At 37.7% G+C, this 17,823-nt stretch overlaps 1 protein-coding gene across 1 annotated transcript in view; it reads right to left on the reverse strand.

The window, feature by feature from the left end:
* Positions 1-17,823, reverse strand: part of NPHP3 (nephrocystin 3) — a 39,763-nt gene that overhangs the window by 1,175 nt on the left and 20,765 nt on the right. The window contains exons 16-26 of the mRNA XM_045856965.1: positions 17,612-17,750; positions 12,387-12,551; positions 11,236-11,330; positions 10,564-10,686; positions 6,927-7,116; positions 6,528-6,769; positions 5,183-5,258; positions 3,905-4,032; positions 2,761-3,001; positions 1,255-1,380; positions 564-679 (exon numbers count right to left, since the gene is read on the reverse strand). Of these exons, the coding sequence (XP_045712921.1) occupies positions 564-679; positions 1,255-1,380; positions 2,761-3,001; positions 3,905-4,032; positions 5,183-5,258; positions 6,528-6,769; positions 6,927-7,116; positions 10,564-10,686; positions 11,236-11,330; positions 12,387-12,551; positions 17,612-17,750 (1,641 nt within the window). The remainder of the gene's footprint in view (positions 1-563; positions 680-1,254; positions 1,381-2,760; positions 3,002-3,904; positions 4,033-5,182; positions 5,259-6,527; positions 6,770-6,926; positions 7,117-10,563; positions 10,687-11,235; positions 11,331-12,386; positions 12,552-17,611; positions 17,751-17,823) is intronic.

Raw genomic sequence — 17,823 nt, forward strand, 5'->3', positions numbered from 1 at the left:
TTACAGGATTAAAAAACAACAACAACAAAAAAGTGAATAATTGCTTATTTTTACCCTAGTACATTTATTTACTCGGATCGAAAAAAATAGAATACCCAAACTCTTTTCCTTTCTATTTGTGCTGCTAAGGAGCATTTCAGTGTCTCATATGGGCACTATTAAAGCCACGTTGTGGAGGACGCAGTGAAATTTCTAAGGGAAGTTGGGTATTCTCTGTATCCTGAGTTAAACAAATGCAAAGCAGAAGTCAACATGTACTTAATGGTAAATTAGCTCTGAGGACAGCACATTGCTCATACTATTCAGGGCCAGCTGGCTGCAAATGTGAACCATCCTTCACTATTTGCCATGACAAATTCCTCTGCAAAACACATTATGCAACCTTCATTTTGTGTCTAGTTACTACTACTATATCTCTTGAAGTCCATCAACCAGAAACAACCCTTCCATCTCCAAGAAAAAACATTCAGCAACAAGTAATTTTTGTCGTCTCATTATGAGCTGAATTAAAAGGTGTTCTAAAAGGGAGTTTGGCTGTACCAGGAAAGTGAAACCATCCTTACCTAAGCACAGCTAAATTTTTTAATGTTTCTCCAACTCGAGGATGCATCCGACCCAAGCTGTCTTCATAAATCTTTAATGCTTTTTCATACAGTGGCAATGCTTCAATGTGTTTTTTCTTATTAAAAAAAAGTAACAACACTCACTTTAACACATTGGGTTTATGAAATCATTATTAATGCACTCTGGATTAAGCTGACCAAGTTGGGTAAGCACCTTTAAAATGTTAATATCCTTCTAAAATATGTGGATAAACAGATTACTTTATGACTAGCCATAATGACAGAAGCAGTACAATGGAAAATCAGAAACCAGTTTTAGATCTGGCTTGGTAACCATTAACCTTAATCCAATTCTATAAAAACACAAACTTGTTTCTTTATTGACCAGTGGGTACAAAATCTATTTCTCACCTCTCACAGGCAAGTATCCCAGCTTGAGGGTAATATTAGATACACAGATGCAGGGAGTCTCCAGGCTTTAAAAATACTAAGCCTATGCAGCGAACTAAACAGTCAGTCAGTGCTGCATACTAAGAGGAATGTAGCCTCAATAATTTCTCAGGTATTAAAGGTAGCATTAGGAGATAACCTTACATTTCCTTTATTTTTACTCTGCCACATCTAATTCATATTTACCTATATTTCCTACCTTAAAACCATTCATTTATAAAGAGAAACTGTGGGAACTTACCATCTGGCTATAGAGGACAGCTAAGTTCACCAAGGCAGTAGCTACACTGGGGTGCTTTGGGCCAAAGGATTTCTGCCGGATTTCAACAGCCAACTCATACAAAGGTACAGCTTTGTCAAGTTTCCCCTGAAACGTAAAAGTGAAATCTAACAAAAATATTAAAGCAATAAATACTATCGGAGTTTTTCCATAAATAAAATTTTGTATTAAAAAATAATTTTTGAGAAAAAAATTCAGACGCATTACCTCCCAGCTCAATGGTTAAGTTCATAGGCAACTGGAATCTAATAGAATATGTAAGTAAAACTATATTAAATACAAAAACAATTTCTTTGATCATTAGAAAGCTCTTCAGGATTACCCATTATTACTCATTCTTTCTGGTAAAGTAAGGACATGGTAAAGTACAGGATGGGGCAAAAGCAGGTTTACAGCTGTGAGGACACAAAATGCAGCTTCTTCTGGTATTATTATTTATTAATTATTGTACTATTTTCCACATGAACAACTGTAAACCTGCTTTTGCCTCATCCTGTATGTTTGCTATTATATATAATTTAGAGATGGCATCAAAATAAAAACTAATTCCCCACCAAATCTTTTCCAGGCTTTTCTACTTACTTATTTTTTAATTGTTAGGGAGAGATAACAACAATGCTGCCTTTTCACTGAAACAACGTCGGTGCCTGGAGGACCAGGACGGGTCCCACTAGGTCTAGGGACAGGCTAGCAGTGAACGCAAACTGCACTGGATGGAAGCAAGCTGCTCTGTTTTTTTTGTTTGTTTGTTTGTTTGTTTTTTGAGAAAAGTTATAAAAGTTCCAAACATCACTCTCACTAGAAGCCTCTGGCAAAAAATGGTGTTTAGTTCATTATATATAATTGTAGACAAAGAGAGTGACATTAAAATGCTCATTTAATCAACTATAAAAACTCTTCCTTCAGCTACGACAACTGGGTGATTTATGTTTATAGTAGGTTAACACAGCAAACTTAACACTGATTGAATTTCAGAACTTCTGAAATATAATAGAAGAACTGAGTTTAATTAGAATACTGATGAGTCCTGGCGGGTGTGGCTCAGTTGGTTGGAGTCATCATCCCAAAAACCAAAAAGTCCTGGGTTTGATTCCCAGTCAGGGCATATACCTGGATTGTGGGTTTAGGGCTCATGCAAGAAGCAACAAATCAATGTTTCTCTCTCTCTCTCTCTCTCTCTCCCCCTTCCCCTCTTTCTAAAATCAAAAAGCATGTCCTCAGGTGAAGATTAAAAAAAAAAAGAATACTGATGAAGGCATTTTAACAAAAACGAGCCAGTAACTTAATTAAGTCTGAAATAATATTTTTAAATGTTCTACTCAGCTATTGTTAAAAAGTGAAATCATTACGATTTAAAAGCTCATAGCATATGATCTACCCATCAGAAGACAAATGATTTTGCTCATAGCAATTATGGTTGAATTGGTATGTTGTAAAACACATGTAAGCATGTCAAGGATTACTTACCATCTTCTTATATAAGATCGCAAGGTGCTTCACTGTGTAAGCCAAAGAAGGGTGATCGGGAGCCAGTGCCCGTCTTCGAATGTCTAGAGCTCTCTCATAGAGCTCTTCCGCTTTGTCGTACTGTTTCATCTCATTGCACAGAGCCGCCAGGTTGTTCAGAGACTGGGCACAGTCGGGGTGATCTGGTCCCAGGACGCGCTCCCTCATTTCTAAGGAACGCTTCAGAAACTGGTCAGCTGTTCTATGAACAAAGCCCCAAAATGGTTTGAACAGCTTATTTTCTAGAAAGCAGAAACCCTAGTCTGAGTTAGGTGGAGAACAGAAGCATTTTTATTCTTAAATCCAAGGGAATGAAAATGAGGGATTCAGCTCAAAATCCTTTCTCCCTTTTCCCAGCCCTCTTCCCTTCCTGCTCTTTTCCGAAAATTGCAAATGCTTCCCTGCTAGTTTGAGATTATAAATAACTGGGTGATTGCCTCAGTTCTCCACTTCATTTCTCCTAAAAGACACACCCACAAACATTTTCCAAACAAGCTTTTTATATCTTTAAAATAGACCTAACGCAAACAAAAGATTATGATATTCGCTCTTTCTCCCTTTGGGGTTAGTACTTAATAATTTTTAATTAAAAAGTCTTTTTGTGAATCAGACTAAAAATCTGTTATATTTTTTGATATCCAAAGTATCGATTTTGATATATTTTTCTGACATTCAAAGAAGCCCCAATACGCTTCTTTTTCAGAAATTATGAATATTGTCATTTTGTCTTTTATGTGCAATTAAGCTGAAGAATAAAACTAGAATCCATCTACATTCTTTTCTTTATTCTCCTGCAGTCCCAAGTCTCTTCTTCTGTGAGGTTCATGTACCGTATCCACACAAACTCACTTTTCATAAACATACAAAACACTAGGGAAGCCACAGATAACTTTTTAGTTACTAAGAAAGCAACGTGAAAGAAAGCAGGAGAGAAAATGTCATGGGTTTTGTTAGGTGTGGCAATCTTCATAACATGTCATGCAGGAAATGTGGCGTGGTTTCTGTCTATTTCTTCTAGCGTGACTTGACAGAAATGTAGAACAGCTTTGCCTCTAACAGAAAAAAACTAGACACGTGTTTAAATTATTAACACCTTGGTACTCACTCTAAATTATTCTGAAGATAGTAGAGAACACCCAGTTCATTGAGGGTCCGAGCGTTGTCAGGAGTGTCCTTGCCTAACGTAAGCTCTTCTAACTGCAGGGCCCGCCTACGCAGAAGGGCAAATCCATACTGCAGCAAACAAAAAATTAGCAGCAATCACTACATAAGTGTGATCTTTGGTTTTGAAACAATATACTGGGGCTCTAAAAATTCCTTTCTCCTTCTGTTCCCTTTAGGGAAGGTTACAATTATTTTAGGTATCACACTAAATTAATCTAATGGTTTTTGAAAATATACATATCTCTACATGGCAACACATTCCAAAATTCATTAAAAACTATTGTGAAAATAATTATGGGATATTTTAGCAAAGTGAACTGGATCCCAAAAAGCTTCAAAAAAAGATCAGGAAACAGAGTTAACTTGCAGATAGTTACCAAGCCTACTGGTAAACACTTAGCCTGTACATATATCGCTTACAACTAGTAGACAAATGAGTCTTGGAGATCGAGTGCACAGTATAATGAATATAGATAACCATATTGTATTATAATCATCAAACTTGCTAAGAGACTAAATCATAATTATTCCCAGAAAAAAGAAATGCTAATTATGTGATGTGAACAGAGGTGCTAATTATCACTTCAATGGCAATCATTAGATTATACAAATGTATCAAATCGATATGTTGTACTCCTTAAATTTATACTTATCTGTCAAATATATTTCAGTTAGAAAATTGCACATAGCATTTCAAGTTAAAACAAACAGGTTCTATTCAGATTTTATCAGCAGCTTAGATATGTGAAAATATTTTTTTTTCTTCTCAAGGGTAATAATTTCTTTACTTTTGAATCCAACATAAAATAATAACTAAATTTCTTTACTGTCTTTTCCAACTTTTTAAAGAAAAGAATTGAAGCAGCTTTCAAGTCTATCTTCCAAAGTCTAACATTCAAATGACTGTTACAGTTTTCACTTAAAAAATAGTGACATACAACACAGTGTAAGTTTAAAGTGCACAGTGTGATGATATTGTGGAATAATTACCACAATATACAGTTCTACTTTTTAGGAGTCTACTAAGTTGTACCTCTCAGTAGCACTAATATTTAAACACATTATAAATGAATAAAAAATATTAGTCAGAATTTTTCTAGAAGTCGCTTCAAAACCTGAAGTTATCAAAACATGTGAGGCTTATGCATCTACACTCAGAGAGTCAGAGAGGCTCTGTTCCCCTCTGGTCCAACACAGTACAAAAGAAATCTCTCATTACCAAGTTGCCTTTTCTCCTTGTCGCTTTCTGACGAATTTTAAAGGATTTTTTCCTAAAATGCTCAGCTTGTTCGTATCTTAAGAAATAAAAAGGAAAGTGAGTCAAACAACAGAAACATGTCCAAAGCATCATACTTCAGTGAAATGAAAGCACTTCTTACCTAGCGTAAAGCTTTTTTGGCTATTAAAAGAGTGTTTTTTGCTAGAAGTAAAAGTCATATGGAATTAAAAATATTAAAAAAAAATTTCTCACCCAAGGATATGTTGACTGTTTTAGACAGCGAAGAGGGAAGAGACAGAGAAAAACATCGATGTGCAAGGGAAACACCAATCTGTTGCCTGCCATATGTACCCCAAGTGGGGATGGAACCCACAACCTAGGCACGTGCCCTAACCTGGAATCAAACCTGCAACCTTCTGGGTATACAGGATGATGCTCCAACCAACTGAGCCACCTGGCCAGGGTGGAATTAAAAATCTTTAACAGAACTCTTCATAAAACAAAAGCAAACAAAACAAATCTAGTCCTCCAAGTAGCAGACATTTAACAGAGTTTTAACTGATTTAACTCACTTTGAATCTCTAAAGGACAACCTAATTAAATGAAAATCTAAAATTTTAGTTTGATATATATCACCTTCTTCTGTAAAGGCTAATTTTTGGTCAAATATAAATGTGAAATTCATACAAAATTTGTGTGAACAATACTTCTAAAAATTAAAAGCAAAAAATTCCAATATGTATTAGTTTTGACAGAGTAAAAGAAATGATTTCTGATAGAGGAAAAGATGTGGTTCAGTGGGTGCCTAATAGATACTTTTTGTTTTACCAGGGGCCAGCAAAAGGTTAGATAGTGTTTTAGGCTTTGTGGACCATGTGGTCTCTGTCAAAACTACTGAAAGAACTCTATGGCTGAATCAAGCAAGCAACCAGAGACAATATGTAAATGAAAAAATGCAGCTGTGTTCCAATAAAACCTTGCTTACAAAGCAGGAGGCCATCTGGACTTGGCCAAAGGCAGTGGTTCACAGCCCTTTGTGTTAGTAAGGTTCTCAGTGTTACAAAGCTAGCAGTCAGTGCAGGAGCCCAGATTCCAACCCAACAACTCTATGACTCCAAAGTCCATGCTCTACCCGCCACTCATCTTCAGATAGAGAAGAATCTTACAATTCTCATTTTCTGTTCACCCCATTAAGACGCAGGCCAACAGAGTATTTGAATGTGACACATCCTAAAGATGCAGGATAAGGAGAGGTACACAGCCACAAAATCAGCCTACCGCATGACTGCATTTAGAACTGTAACTCCCTGTCACAAAACCAGAGTAATAGTGATCCAAATCTTACTTATTTTGTTTCTGGTACAGAGTTGCAAGTGCCTCAAGTTCACGAGCAATATGTGGATGGTCCGCGCCATAGGCATTTTCAGAGATTTCCAATGCCTGTTTATACAGTTGTTCTGCATTGCCAAACTTCTTCCACTGCACATACACACTTGCCAACTGGTGGAGGGACTGAGCTACTCTTGGGTGATCTGGATCTAAAGCTGTTTCCCGAATTTCTAGAGACCTCTGCAAAGGCACCACAGCCTGGAGGGAGAAAAGATTAAGGCCAACTAAAGTGAATGAAAGGCTGTAAGGCCTACCATCTGATTAGCACAACAAATGAAGCCTGCTTTAACTCCTAGGGAGGAGAGCAGAGTAAATGGGAAAAGCCCACATTGCCTCTGACTCCAGCTAAAGTTACCTGGCTGAGTAGGCCCAGGTCCTTGAGAAATCGCCCCAGGGTTTCATAGAGACCTGCTAAGCAAATCATGTTCTCCTCGCCTTCACAGTTTTTCTCGTATTGCTTCAGGGAATCGAAGTACTCTGCTGCCATCGCACTTTTGTCTTTGCCAACAAACTGCCAGTAGCTCAGCAACTCAGCAAAGTGTCCTCTGTTTCAACAGATAACAGTAATTAATGACAAACAAACTTTAAAAGCCATTATCAAGTGAAAATGCTGGAATGCATGTCAAGTCATGGACAATCTATTAGTAGGCAAGTACAGTGCAGTAAGGTAAGTCTGTGGATGCAGACTGTCACCTGAGTCACTGCCTCCTAGCAGTGTGTGATAGTGAACAGGACAGGTGACCTCTGAGACCTCAACTTCTTCTGCAGAAAGGGAGACACTGACACTACCTGCCTCAGGTATTCCTGTGAGGAGATTACGGCGCATAGAAAATACTCTACGGTTTGATAGGGGTTGTTACCATTAACATCATTATGGTTACTCATCAATGGAAACTTATCAGGATTCTTTTTAGGTACTTCATGACATGTAGTCAACTGCTGAGTTCACCCTAAAAAAGTATTTTAAGTGATGGAAATTAGAGCAGAAGAAACAAATGAAACACTGGCAACCTGTCATAGGATATCTACTTTGTATTTTCATCAAGGAATTGAAAAATAAAAGTAAGCTTAATCATCTGTAGATGATACTAAGTAGGGCGAGAGTTGGTAAACTAAAGCATGAATCTGATTTTAAAAGAATCACGAAACATTGGAATGAAGATAAGAAATGAGCTATGAGGTACAACAATGAAATTTGAGGGTTCACTCAGGAGGAAAAGCAAATTATGCAGCTGTTACGAGAAATGTTGAAATTTCTAAGTGAGAAAGAAAAACCCCCTTGTGAGGCTTAGCAGGCCAGAAGCTTGGCTCATAAGAATGTGTGGTTCTAACATTGGCAAGTTCAAATATACCAGAAAAGAAACTTATTTGAAAAGGGTAATTGTTTCTTTAAACTCAACACCAGTCAGATTCTCTGCAGAGACCAACACACTTCGAGGCACCTGACAGCCTTGCAAGTCAGATATCACAAACCGCCTCTCCAGGAGATTTAGAATCAAACCTGCTTGAAAGCAAGATTAAGATATAAAGCTGTCTCAAGATCATTTTAGACCTTCGGGCAAGATGGTGACATAGGTAAACACAGCTTGCCTCCTCACACAATCACATCAAACTTACAACTAAAATATAGAACAACCATCACTCGGAACCATCAGAAATCTATATGAGTGGAAGTCTGACAACTATGGAATTAAAGAAACCACATCCATCCAGACCGGTAGGAAGGGTGCAGAGGCAGGACAAGCTGGTCCCACACCCACATATGGTGGATAAAAATTCAGGAGGAATATCTCAGAGTGAGGAGTTCTAGCCCCAGGTTCCAGTGCCAGGAAGACAAGTCCCCATAATTTCTGGCTGCAAAAACCAGAGGGGATTGAGTGAGTGGAAGAAACTTATGGAGTGCCAAATGGTTCTTCTTCAAGAACCCAAACACGGACTTACTCTGACTCAATCCCTCTGAGCTCCAGTACTGGGGTAGCAGCTTGAAAGGCACTAGTGGCCTGTAGGAAAGAACTGAAGTATCTGGCATCAAGGTGAGAGCTGGGGTACAGCTTTCTCCCAGACAGAAAGGACAGTGGAGGCCATTGTCCCTTTTCTGAACTTCCCCACCATCCCCAACAGAGCCATAGAGTTGGCAGGAGGGTGCCACATCTGAGATTCCATCAACCTGGTTAATGCTGTTTGCCCCACCCTACAAATCCCTTGAGACTCTGTCCCACCCAGTTTATGGGCCAGTGGTCATAGTCAATCCTTACAACTGAATGGCCTAAGTAAATCTCTCCCCTTAACCTGCCAACAGCAATCAATGCTCTACTACAAGAAGAGGGTGTATGCAGCCCACATGAAGGGTGCACCTTGAGTACCCAGCTTGGGTAATAGCAAAGGGTGTGACACTGGACCCTAGAGGACGCCTACTACATTAGGCCATACTACCAAGACAGCGAGTCTTAGCAGCTCTACCTGATACAGAGAAACAAACACAGGGAAGCTGCCAAATGCCAAAGAAACATGGCTCAAATGAAAGAACAGATCAAAACTCCAGAAAAAGAGCTAAACAAAATGAACATAAGCAGTCTATCAGATGCAGAGTTCAAAATAATGGTTATAAGGATGCTCAAGGAACTTAGTGAGGACCTCAAAAGCATAAACAAGATCTAGTCAGAAATGAAGGGCACACTAATTGAAATAAAGAACAATTTACAGGGAACAACAGTAGAGTGGATGAAGCCAAGAATCAAATCAATGATTTGGAACGTAAGGAAGCAAAAAACAACCAATCAGAAAATAAGAAGAAAAAGAATATCCCAAAACAAGGATGGTATACGCAGCCTCTGAGAAAACTTCAAGCATTCCAATATTTACATCACAGGGCTGCCAGAAGGAGAAGAGAAAGCACAAGAAACTGGAAATCTATTTGAAAAAATAATGAAAGAAAACTTCTCTAATTTGGTGAAGGAAATAGACATGCAAGTCCAGGAAGCACAGTGTCCCAAACAAGATGGATGCAAAGAGGCCCACTCCAAGACACATCATAATTAAAATGCCAAAGATTAAAGATAAAGAGAAAATCTGAAAAGTAGCAAGAGGAAAAAAAATACCCATAGGAAAGTTCCCATGAGACTGTCAGCTGATTTCCCAACAGAAACTTTTCAGGCTAGAAGAGAATGGCAAGAAATATTCAAAGTCATGAAAAGTAGAGACCTACAGCCAAGAAAGCTCTACCCAGCAGAGCTATCATTAAGAATCGAAGGGCAGATAAAGAGCTTCGCAGACAAGAGAAAACTAATGTGTTCATCATCATCAAATTATTATTATATGAAATGTTAAAGGGACTTATTTAAGAAGAATAAAATAAAAACTATGAACAATAAAATGGCAATAAATACATATCAATCAACAACTGAATCTAAAATACAAACTAATCAAACAAGAACAGAGACATAATTGTGGATGCAGAGAGCGTTCTGATGGTTGCCAGGTGGGAGGGGAGTGTGGGGGAATAGGTGAAGAGGTGAGGGGACTAAGGACAAACAGGAAGTGACAGAATAGCCATGGGATTTAAGGCCTGGTATAGGACATGGAGTAGCCAAAGAACTTACAAGCACAACCCTAAAGACATGAACAATGGTGTGGGATTGCCTGAGGGAGTGTAGGCTACTGGGTGGAGAGGGGCAAAGGGAGAAAAATTGGGAACACTGTAATAGCATAATCAATAAAATATAATTAAAAAAAATAAAAAGATCATCCTAGTTCTGATTTTATGAAGCAGCCTTTCTCTATCTTTTTACTTTTTTCCTCCTGGAAAAAATAGAACTCATTATAATTTGCAAACTGTCTTACATTTCTCCCACACTGTTTTATATTTCAGGTAGGACTGAAATTGGACCAATTTTTAAGTTAAAAATGCTCTTTTCCTTTGTTAAGCTGAACTGTTGTACAACTGCTTAAATATGTATTTTTGGGGAAAGGTGTTCTACAAAAAAGTTTCTTACCTTTTATAGAGGTTTTGAGACACAAAGAGATTGAGAAGGCAATCGTGCAACTGCTGTTTGCTTCCCTGCTGCTGAAAAAGCCACGGGAGCTCGTCTGCGCTTCTCCAAGTCACCGGGTCCTGACTGCAGAAGAGAAGGGACAACACTCACAGCGCCCTCCTACAATGAGAACGCTTCAAAAGGCTTCAGACCAATGCTGAAGGAAGAGAAATACATTTAATGTATACCTCTGACTCTTTAATTACCAACGTTAGAAACTTTACTGACATAACTAGGGCAATAAAAAAGTTATATTCAGGGACACTGACCAAACTGTAAAGTTATTTTCCTAAAATTGAATTATAAAAAAACAAACACCAACCCTCAATGAACCCACATATATACACACAGATATACACAGACTATTTTTTTAACTATTTAACTGGAATAAGATGAAAGTAATAAAATGATCCTGCATTGGTTTTACTTAAGTTTAAATCTTTAGCATAGTATTATAAGACTTATAGAATTATCTTTTATCCTTTTGACATTAACAGAATAGGGAGAGAATTTAATCTTTTTGTTGTAATTAAATATTTATACATTAAGCTGTAAGTTGAGAAAGAGAACTAAGGACGCAGAGGTGAAGTGGGTAGCAGAAGTCACAAAGAACACCATGGGCATTTACAATACCTCAGCTGCATGCTGAAGTAATTGATTAGCTTCTGCCTGTAAGAGGAAATAACGGTGGCATCTTCCATGTACTCCAGTCTAACTGTTTCCCAAGCCTAGGGAGGAAAAAGAGAAAATACTGCATTCTACTTTTGTATTATGAATTTGTAAAATGGAATTTATAGTTATTTCATTCTCATTGTATATTAGAAATGGCATTAGAATATTGTAAAATTCAGGATGTATTCATGTGATAAATTGACATAAGAATAAAAATTCCTGTACTAATATTTTAAGAACTCAAAACATAATTTATTTCAAACTTTTAGTTAATATATTAAAAAAATCTCAGAAATGTAAATGTAGAGTCATTACTGTACACCTGAAACTAATATAATGTATATCAACTATACTTCAATAAAAAATACTAAAGATGTAGATTTAAAAAGTACTAAAAAGAATAACAATAAAGGAGAAAGATAAACCTGTAAAATTATAAACATTTCATACCTACAAATATATAATACAGCATACTCAAATGAAAGACTTTGTTTCCATTTGTATACATATATAAACCAATCATGGCATTGCAGATAAAAACTGTATTAGTCAATATTTCCTAAACATTTACTACTACGTGCTAGATGTCATGTCTTGTACCTCACAAAGACCAAGGACCATGTCAGTTAATTCTCTTCACAGCCCCTGTGGTAGGCTGGAAAAGTCTGCCCCGGGCTTGAAGAACTGGACCAAGGTTACATAGCTATTAAGGTCTAAAGAGCTTGGTTGTAAATAGAAGTTGATTGATTTACAGAGTCCAAGCTCTTAATATGTATATAACTAAACCACATATATAACTACACCTGCAATTCAATGAATTATAAAATGGGGAAAAAATATACTTTCTCTTCCAGAAAGAAATTACCTTTTAAAGTAATAACCCTCTCATAAAGGTACACATATAATATTAAATATAAGCTAAATTTTATTAACCAAATTATACATCTAACCTAAAATCGTTACAAAAGAATTTGTAATACCAAATTTCTGATTTCAATTTTGTCTTATAACTGAAACTTAAAATAATATTGTATTACATGGTATGACACAGTATGCAGTATGTTGACATTTACAAGTAAAAGCTAAATAATACTTATTAAAATGACATTTACCTGTAGATGTTTAAACTTGAGCAAGCCACAACCATAAGTCAACAAACACATTTTATATAAATTGTGAATAAGGGAGGTCAAGACAGCCCAGGACATCTGTGGATAGAGTTCCATCAGTTCTGATTCACTCACACCATTATGACTAACATTTATGAGGCAGAGAATCTAGGTAGAAAAACAAGTTAACAATGATCATAAAGTACTTCTATACAAAACTTACAGTCATTTAAATCTCCATAATTCTTTTAAGCTTATTGATTTCTTATTCATATTTATAATTCAAATGATTTAAGAAACTGATAAACAGATTTTTTTTAGAATGAAACACACTTCACAAAAGACACTAGTCAAGAATAAGATATGGAACTGTAAATGACCCCAGACAGCCACAGCAATTTTAAGAAAGAAGAACAAAGTAGGAGGGATCACAGTACCTGATATCAAACTGTATTACAAGGTCACTGTAATCAAAACAGACTGCTACTGGCATAAGAACAGACAGACAGACCAACATAACAGAATAGAGAGCCCAGAAATAAACCTGAGTCTCTATAGTTAATTAATATTTGACAAAGGAGGAAGAAGCATAACATGGAGTAAAAATAGCCTCTTCAACAAATTGTGTTGGGAGATCTGGACAGCTACATGCAAAAAAAATGAAACTCAACCATCAACTTACACTATACCCAAAAATAAATTCAAGGTGGATAAAAAACTTAGTTATAAGTCGTGGCATCATAAATGTCCTAGAGAAAAACAGGCAGGAAAATCTCAGATATTCCACAAAGCAGTATTTTCACTGATACATCCCCTAGGGCAAGGGACATAAAGGAAAGAATAAACAAATGGGATCTCATCAAAATAAAAAGCTTCTGCATGGCTAAAGAAAACAGCATTAGAGTAAAAAGAGAACCAACTGTATGGGAAAACATATTTGCCAATGATACCTCAGACAAGGGTTAGATCTCCAAGTTATATAAAGAACTCACACGACTCCACTGTAGGAAGACAAACCACCCAATTAAAAAATGGGCAAAGGACTTGAATGGACACTTCTCCAAAGAGGACATCCAGAAGGCCCAGAGACATATGAAAAGATGCTCGAATCACTAGCCATCAGAGAGATGCAAATTTTAACTCCAGAGAGATACCACTTCACACTGGGGAGAATGGCCATCATAAACAAAACAACAAACAAGAAGTGTTGGAGAGGATGTGGAGATAAAGGAACCCTAGTGCACTGTTGGTGGGAATGCAGACTGGTGCAGCCACTGTGGAAAACAGTATGGAATTCCCTCAGAAAGCTAAAAATGAATCTTTCTTTTGACCCAGCAATACCACTGTTGGGATTATACCCTAAGGATCCTGAAACACCAATCCAAAAGAACCTATGCACCCCAATGTTCATAGCAGCACAATACACAATAGCCAAGGATGGAGTAACATAAGTGCCCATCAGTACATGAATGGATCAAAAAACTGTGGTACATTTACACAATGGAATACTACTCAGCAGAAAAAAAGAAAGAGCTCCTACCCTTCATGAGAGCTTGGATGGAACTGGAGAGCATTATGCTAAGTGAACCAAACCAGGCAGTAAAAGACAAATACCATATGATCTCACCTATAAGTGGAACCTAATCAACAAAACAAACAAGCAAGCAAAATACAACCAGAGACACTGAAATAAAGAACAATCTGACAGTAATCAGAGAGGAGGAGGAGGGAGAGGGATAATAGGGGACAATGGGGGGCATCAAGGAGCATGTATGGACACATGGACAAAGCCAAACTGGGGTGGGTGGGTGGGTTGGGAGGTGTGGTGGGGTGAAAATGGAGACAAATGTACTTACACAACAAAAAAATAAATTTTAAAAAAAGAATAACATAGAGTGAAAATAAAAGGAAACCTCATTTAAAATCGCGTCAGGAAGCCCTGAAGGGAGAACATCTCATGCACCTGTTACTCACTGCAGCCTGCATAATAAGCAGGAAGAGGAAAGATAATTATTTTGACAAGAGAGGATATTAATCACATTGGAATTTCATCTCCCACGTTTAAGAAAAAGGGAGACCCCTTTCTGCCCCAGCAACAACACACTAACCACTGCTTGTGGCCAGTGAGAAAGTGTCACCACCTTGAATTCTTGTTCTGATATGGGACTCGATTTAGAAAATTTTATTTCAAGGTAAAAAGTTATAAGCCTAGCAAATAATGTATATGTTAAAGTTTTTGTTACAGAAACTACAGATAAAGCCCATCCTGGCTCCTGGGAAAACAGCCAACCTCCTGGGGCACTGCTGAAGATCATCACCTGGGGACAACTGGAGGCATCTGGGCCTTTGTATTCCACGGAGAGACAGATGACCACCTGCCCCTGGGAACAGTTAACTGCCCAGGACAGGAATGCTGCAGCTTCTTTCACCTAATCTTTCCTGAATCTCAAAGCCCTCATTGCATTTTGTTTATTCCCTGGTATAAAAACATTGGCCTGGAAAGAAAAGACAAGATGGTCTGTTAGGGTATGAACCTGCCATCTTCTCAGATCTCTGGCCATCTGAATAAAGCACCCATAAAGATTCAATCGCTGTCATTGCTTATTGGGTTTGGTAGTGACAGACAGGCCGAATGCCTGTGTCTTTTCTGGTTTCAGTTCTTCAGTGAAGTTCTGTTCAAAATAATTCTCCCCAATTTCCCGGGGAGAAGGAAATTGTCCCTGGGGGAAGGTGGGGATAGAGGACAGGTACTTCAGAGCCTTGGTTTCCACACCCAGAGTGAGGAGGGAAGATGGGCCTACATGCCCCAGGAGACAAGCAGCTGGAACTAGAACGCTTGCCAACACCAGGACCTTCCAGGGGCTGTCCCCTCAGGGAAGGGGTACAAGAGGAAAACATCTGCCCACAGATGTGGGGGAAGACAAGGACACTTATGGGCTAGAAGGTAACATGAAAAGTCAAAACCCCAAAAAACCCCCAAGCTGAGAAATTAATGTAAAATGAACCTAGGTTCAAACTATAAGAGTTCAGCAATGTTGCTAAATATAAAGAAAGTTTTCAGAGATCAAAATTGAATTTAACTAACAAAGTTTACAATGTTATTTTACTTGTCTTTCTCTTTCTAACTTATTTCACTTTGCATAATACCCCCTGGGTCCATCATTGTGTTGCAATGGCAAGGTTTCATTCCTTTAATTGCTGAGTAATATTCCCATGTATATACAGCACACCTTCATCCATTCATCTATCAATGAGCACCTAGGTGGCTTCCAGATCTTGGCTGTTGTAAATAATGCAGCAATGAACACAGGGGTGCATACATCTTTTCAAATTAGTGCTTTTGTTTTCTTCTAAATGATGAGGAATCTCCATACTGTTTTCCATAGTGGATGCACCAATTTACAATCCTATCAACTGTGTATTAGGGTTTTCTTTTTTCCACATCCTGGATGTGTACAAAAGGTGAAGGAAAATAAGAAGTATAAACTTCCAGTTATAAAATAAATAAACCGCAGGAATGTAGTATACAGCCCAGGGGCTACTGTCAATAATGTCATAATAATTTGGCAAGTGACAAACGTTACTAGACTTAGTGTGGTGATTGCATCATGAGGCATATAAATATCGAATCACTATGCTGCACACCTGAAACAAATGGACTATTTTATGCCAACTAAACTTCAACAAAAATTAAAACAAATAAAATGCTATTTTTAAATTTTTATTTATTTATTTATTTTTAGAGAGGGAAGGGAGGGAGAAAGAAAGAGAGAGAAACATCAGTGTGTGGTTGCTGGGGGCCGTGGCCTGCAACCCAGGCATGTGCCTTGACTGGGAATCGAACCATCCATACTTCGGTCTGCAGCCCAAGCTCAATCCACTCAGCTACGCCAGCCAGGGCATGATATTTTAATTATACAGTCCTTAGAAACAAATCTTAACCAAACGTGTATAAGACCTTCATGGGGAAGAAGGTGAAATGTTACTGAAAATCATTAAAGAAGACGACTATATGGAGCGCTGTCTAGCTTTCCATGAAGGAGCAGACTTATACGGCAATTTCCTCAACTTAGTCTCTAAATTCAATGCAATTTCAAAAATTCATAATGAGTCTCCATGGCACTTGCTGAGCCGGTTCTAAAAATACACATGGGAAATTAGTCAAGACAACTGTGAAGAATAATATTAAGAAGGGGCTTACCCAATCAAATATTAAAGTTCACTTTAAAATTCTAATAGTTAAGACACTGGTATCGGCAAGGAACAGGCAAAGCTGGAAGAGAGCCCTGGTTGGCGTAGCTCAGTGGATTGAGCGCAGGATGCAAACCAAAGTGTCACATGTTCGATTCCCAGTCAGGGCACATGCCTGGGTTGCAGGCCATGGCCTCCAGCAACCACACATTGATATCTCTCTCCCTCTCTCTCTCTCTCTCTCTTTCTCCCTCTCTTCCCTCTCTAAAAATAAATAAATAAAATCTCTTTAAAAAAAAAAGCTGGAAGAGAAAACCCTAGAAATGAATCCATGTGTCTATATCAACAGATGGCATTCCAAATCTTTAGGAAAGATGCACTGTTTGGTAAAACAGGCCAATGACAAAAGACTAAACAGTAGACTCCTTCCTCACACAATAAACACAACAAATCCATATGAGTTAGGGACTCACACCTGACAGGCAGAACTGTCCAACATTTTGAAGGGAAAATGAGAACACTTTCATGACAGCAAAGGATTTTAAAAAGAAGATAGGCAGGCATAAACCATAAAAACAACTGTTGATAACTCTGACTTCATCAAAATAAAACTTTGCATAATGAATAACACCATAAAGTTAAAAGATAAGAAACAAACAGGAAAAGGGCATTTACTTGCAAACTTGGTAACAAAGGATTTCTACTCAGTATGCAGAACATTTATGAATGTGTTCTACAGATGTATAAGGAAAAGGCAAATAGCTCAATTAACAAATGTTTAAAGGACTTGAACAAAGAATTCACATAAGAAGAAACAAGAATAGCCAATAAACATGAAAAACATTAAAAATCTCAATAAGTAGGAAAAAGAAAATTTCCTGAGATACCAGTTCTGGATGCAAGCACACATTCCTGGATCTGCTTGAAATGTATTCAAGTACAAATTCACCAAAATTTGCTATTTGCTATTTATTTCAATTCACACAAATACAAACAAAGCAAAATAATCTTCCTTTCATAAGTTTACTGCACTTTACCTGTTTCATTAGTTCTCTGTCCGTATCGTTTGCCATGGACTCCTGGATAGACCACAGAACAAGTCTGTACAGTGACACAGTATCTTGACACTGGAAACACTGATGAAGGATTTTATCTAAGCTGCCTGCTCTCCCAGCACTGTTGGAATGGAGAATAGATTTAATTTCTTACAGGCTGCCAACATCTGTGAAAAATTTGGGGCAGATTAAAA

Source organism: Phyllostomus hastatus, unplaced genomic scaffold, assembly GCF_019186645.2.
Source record: "Phyllostomus hastatus isolate PE091 unplaced genomic scaffold, TTU_PhHast_1.1 phas_scaffold_129, whole genome shotgun sequence".
Classification (NCBI taxonomy): Eukaryota; Metazoa; Chordata; class Mammalia; order Chiroptera; family Phyllostomidae; genus Phyllostomus; species Phyllostomus hastatus.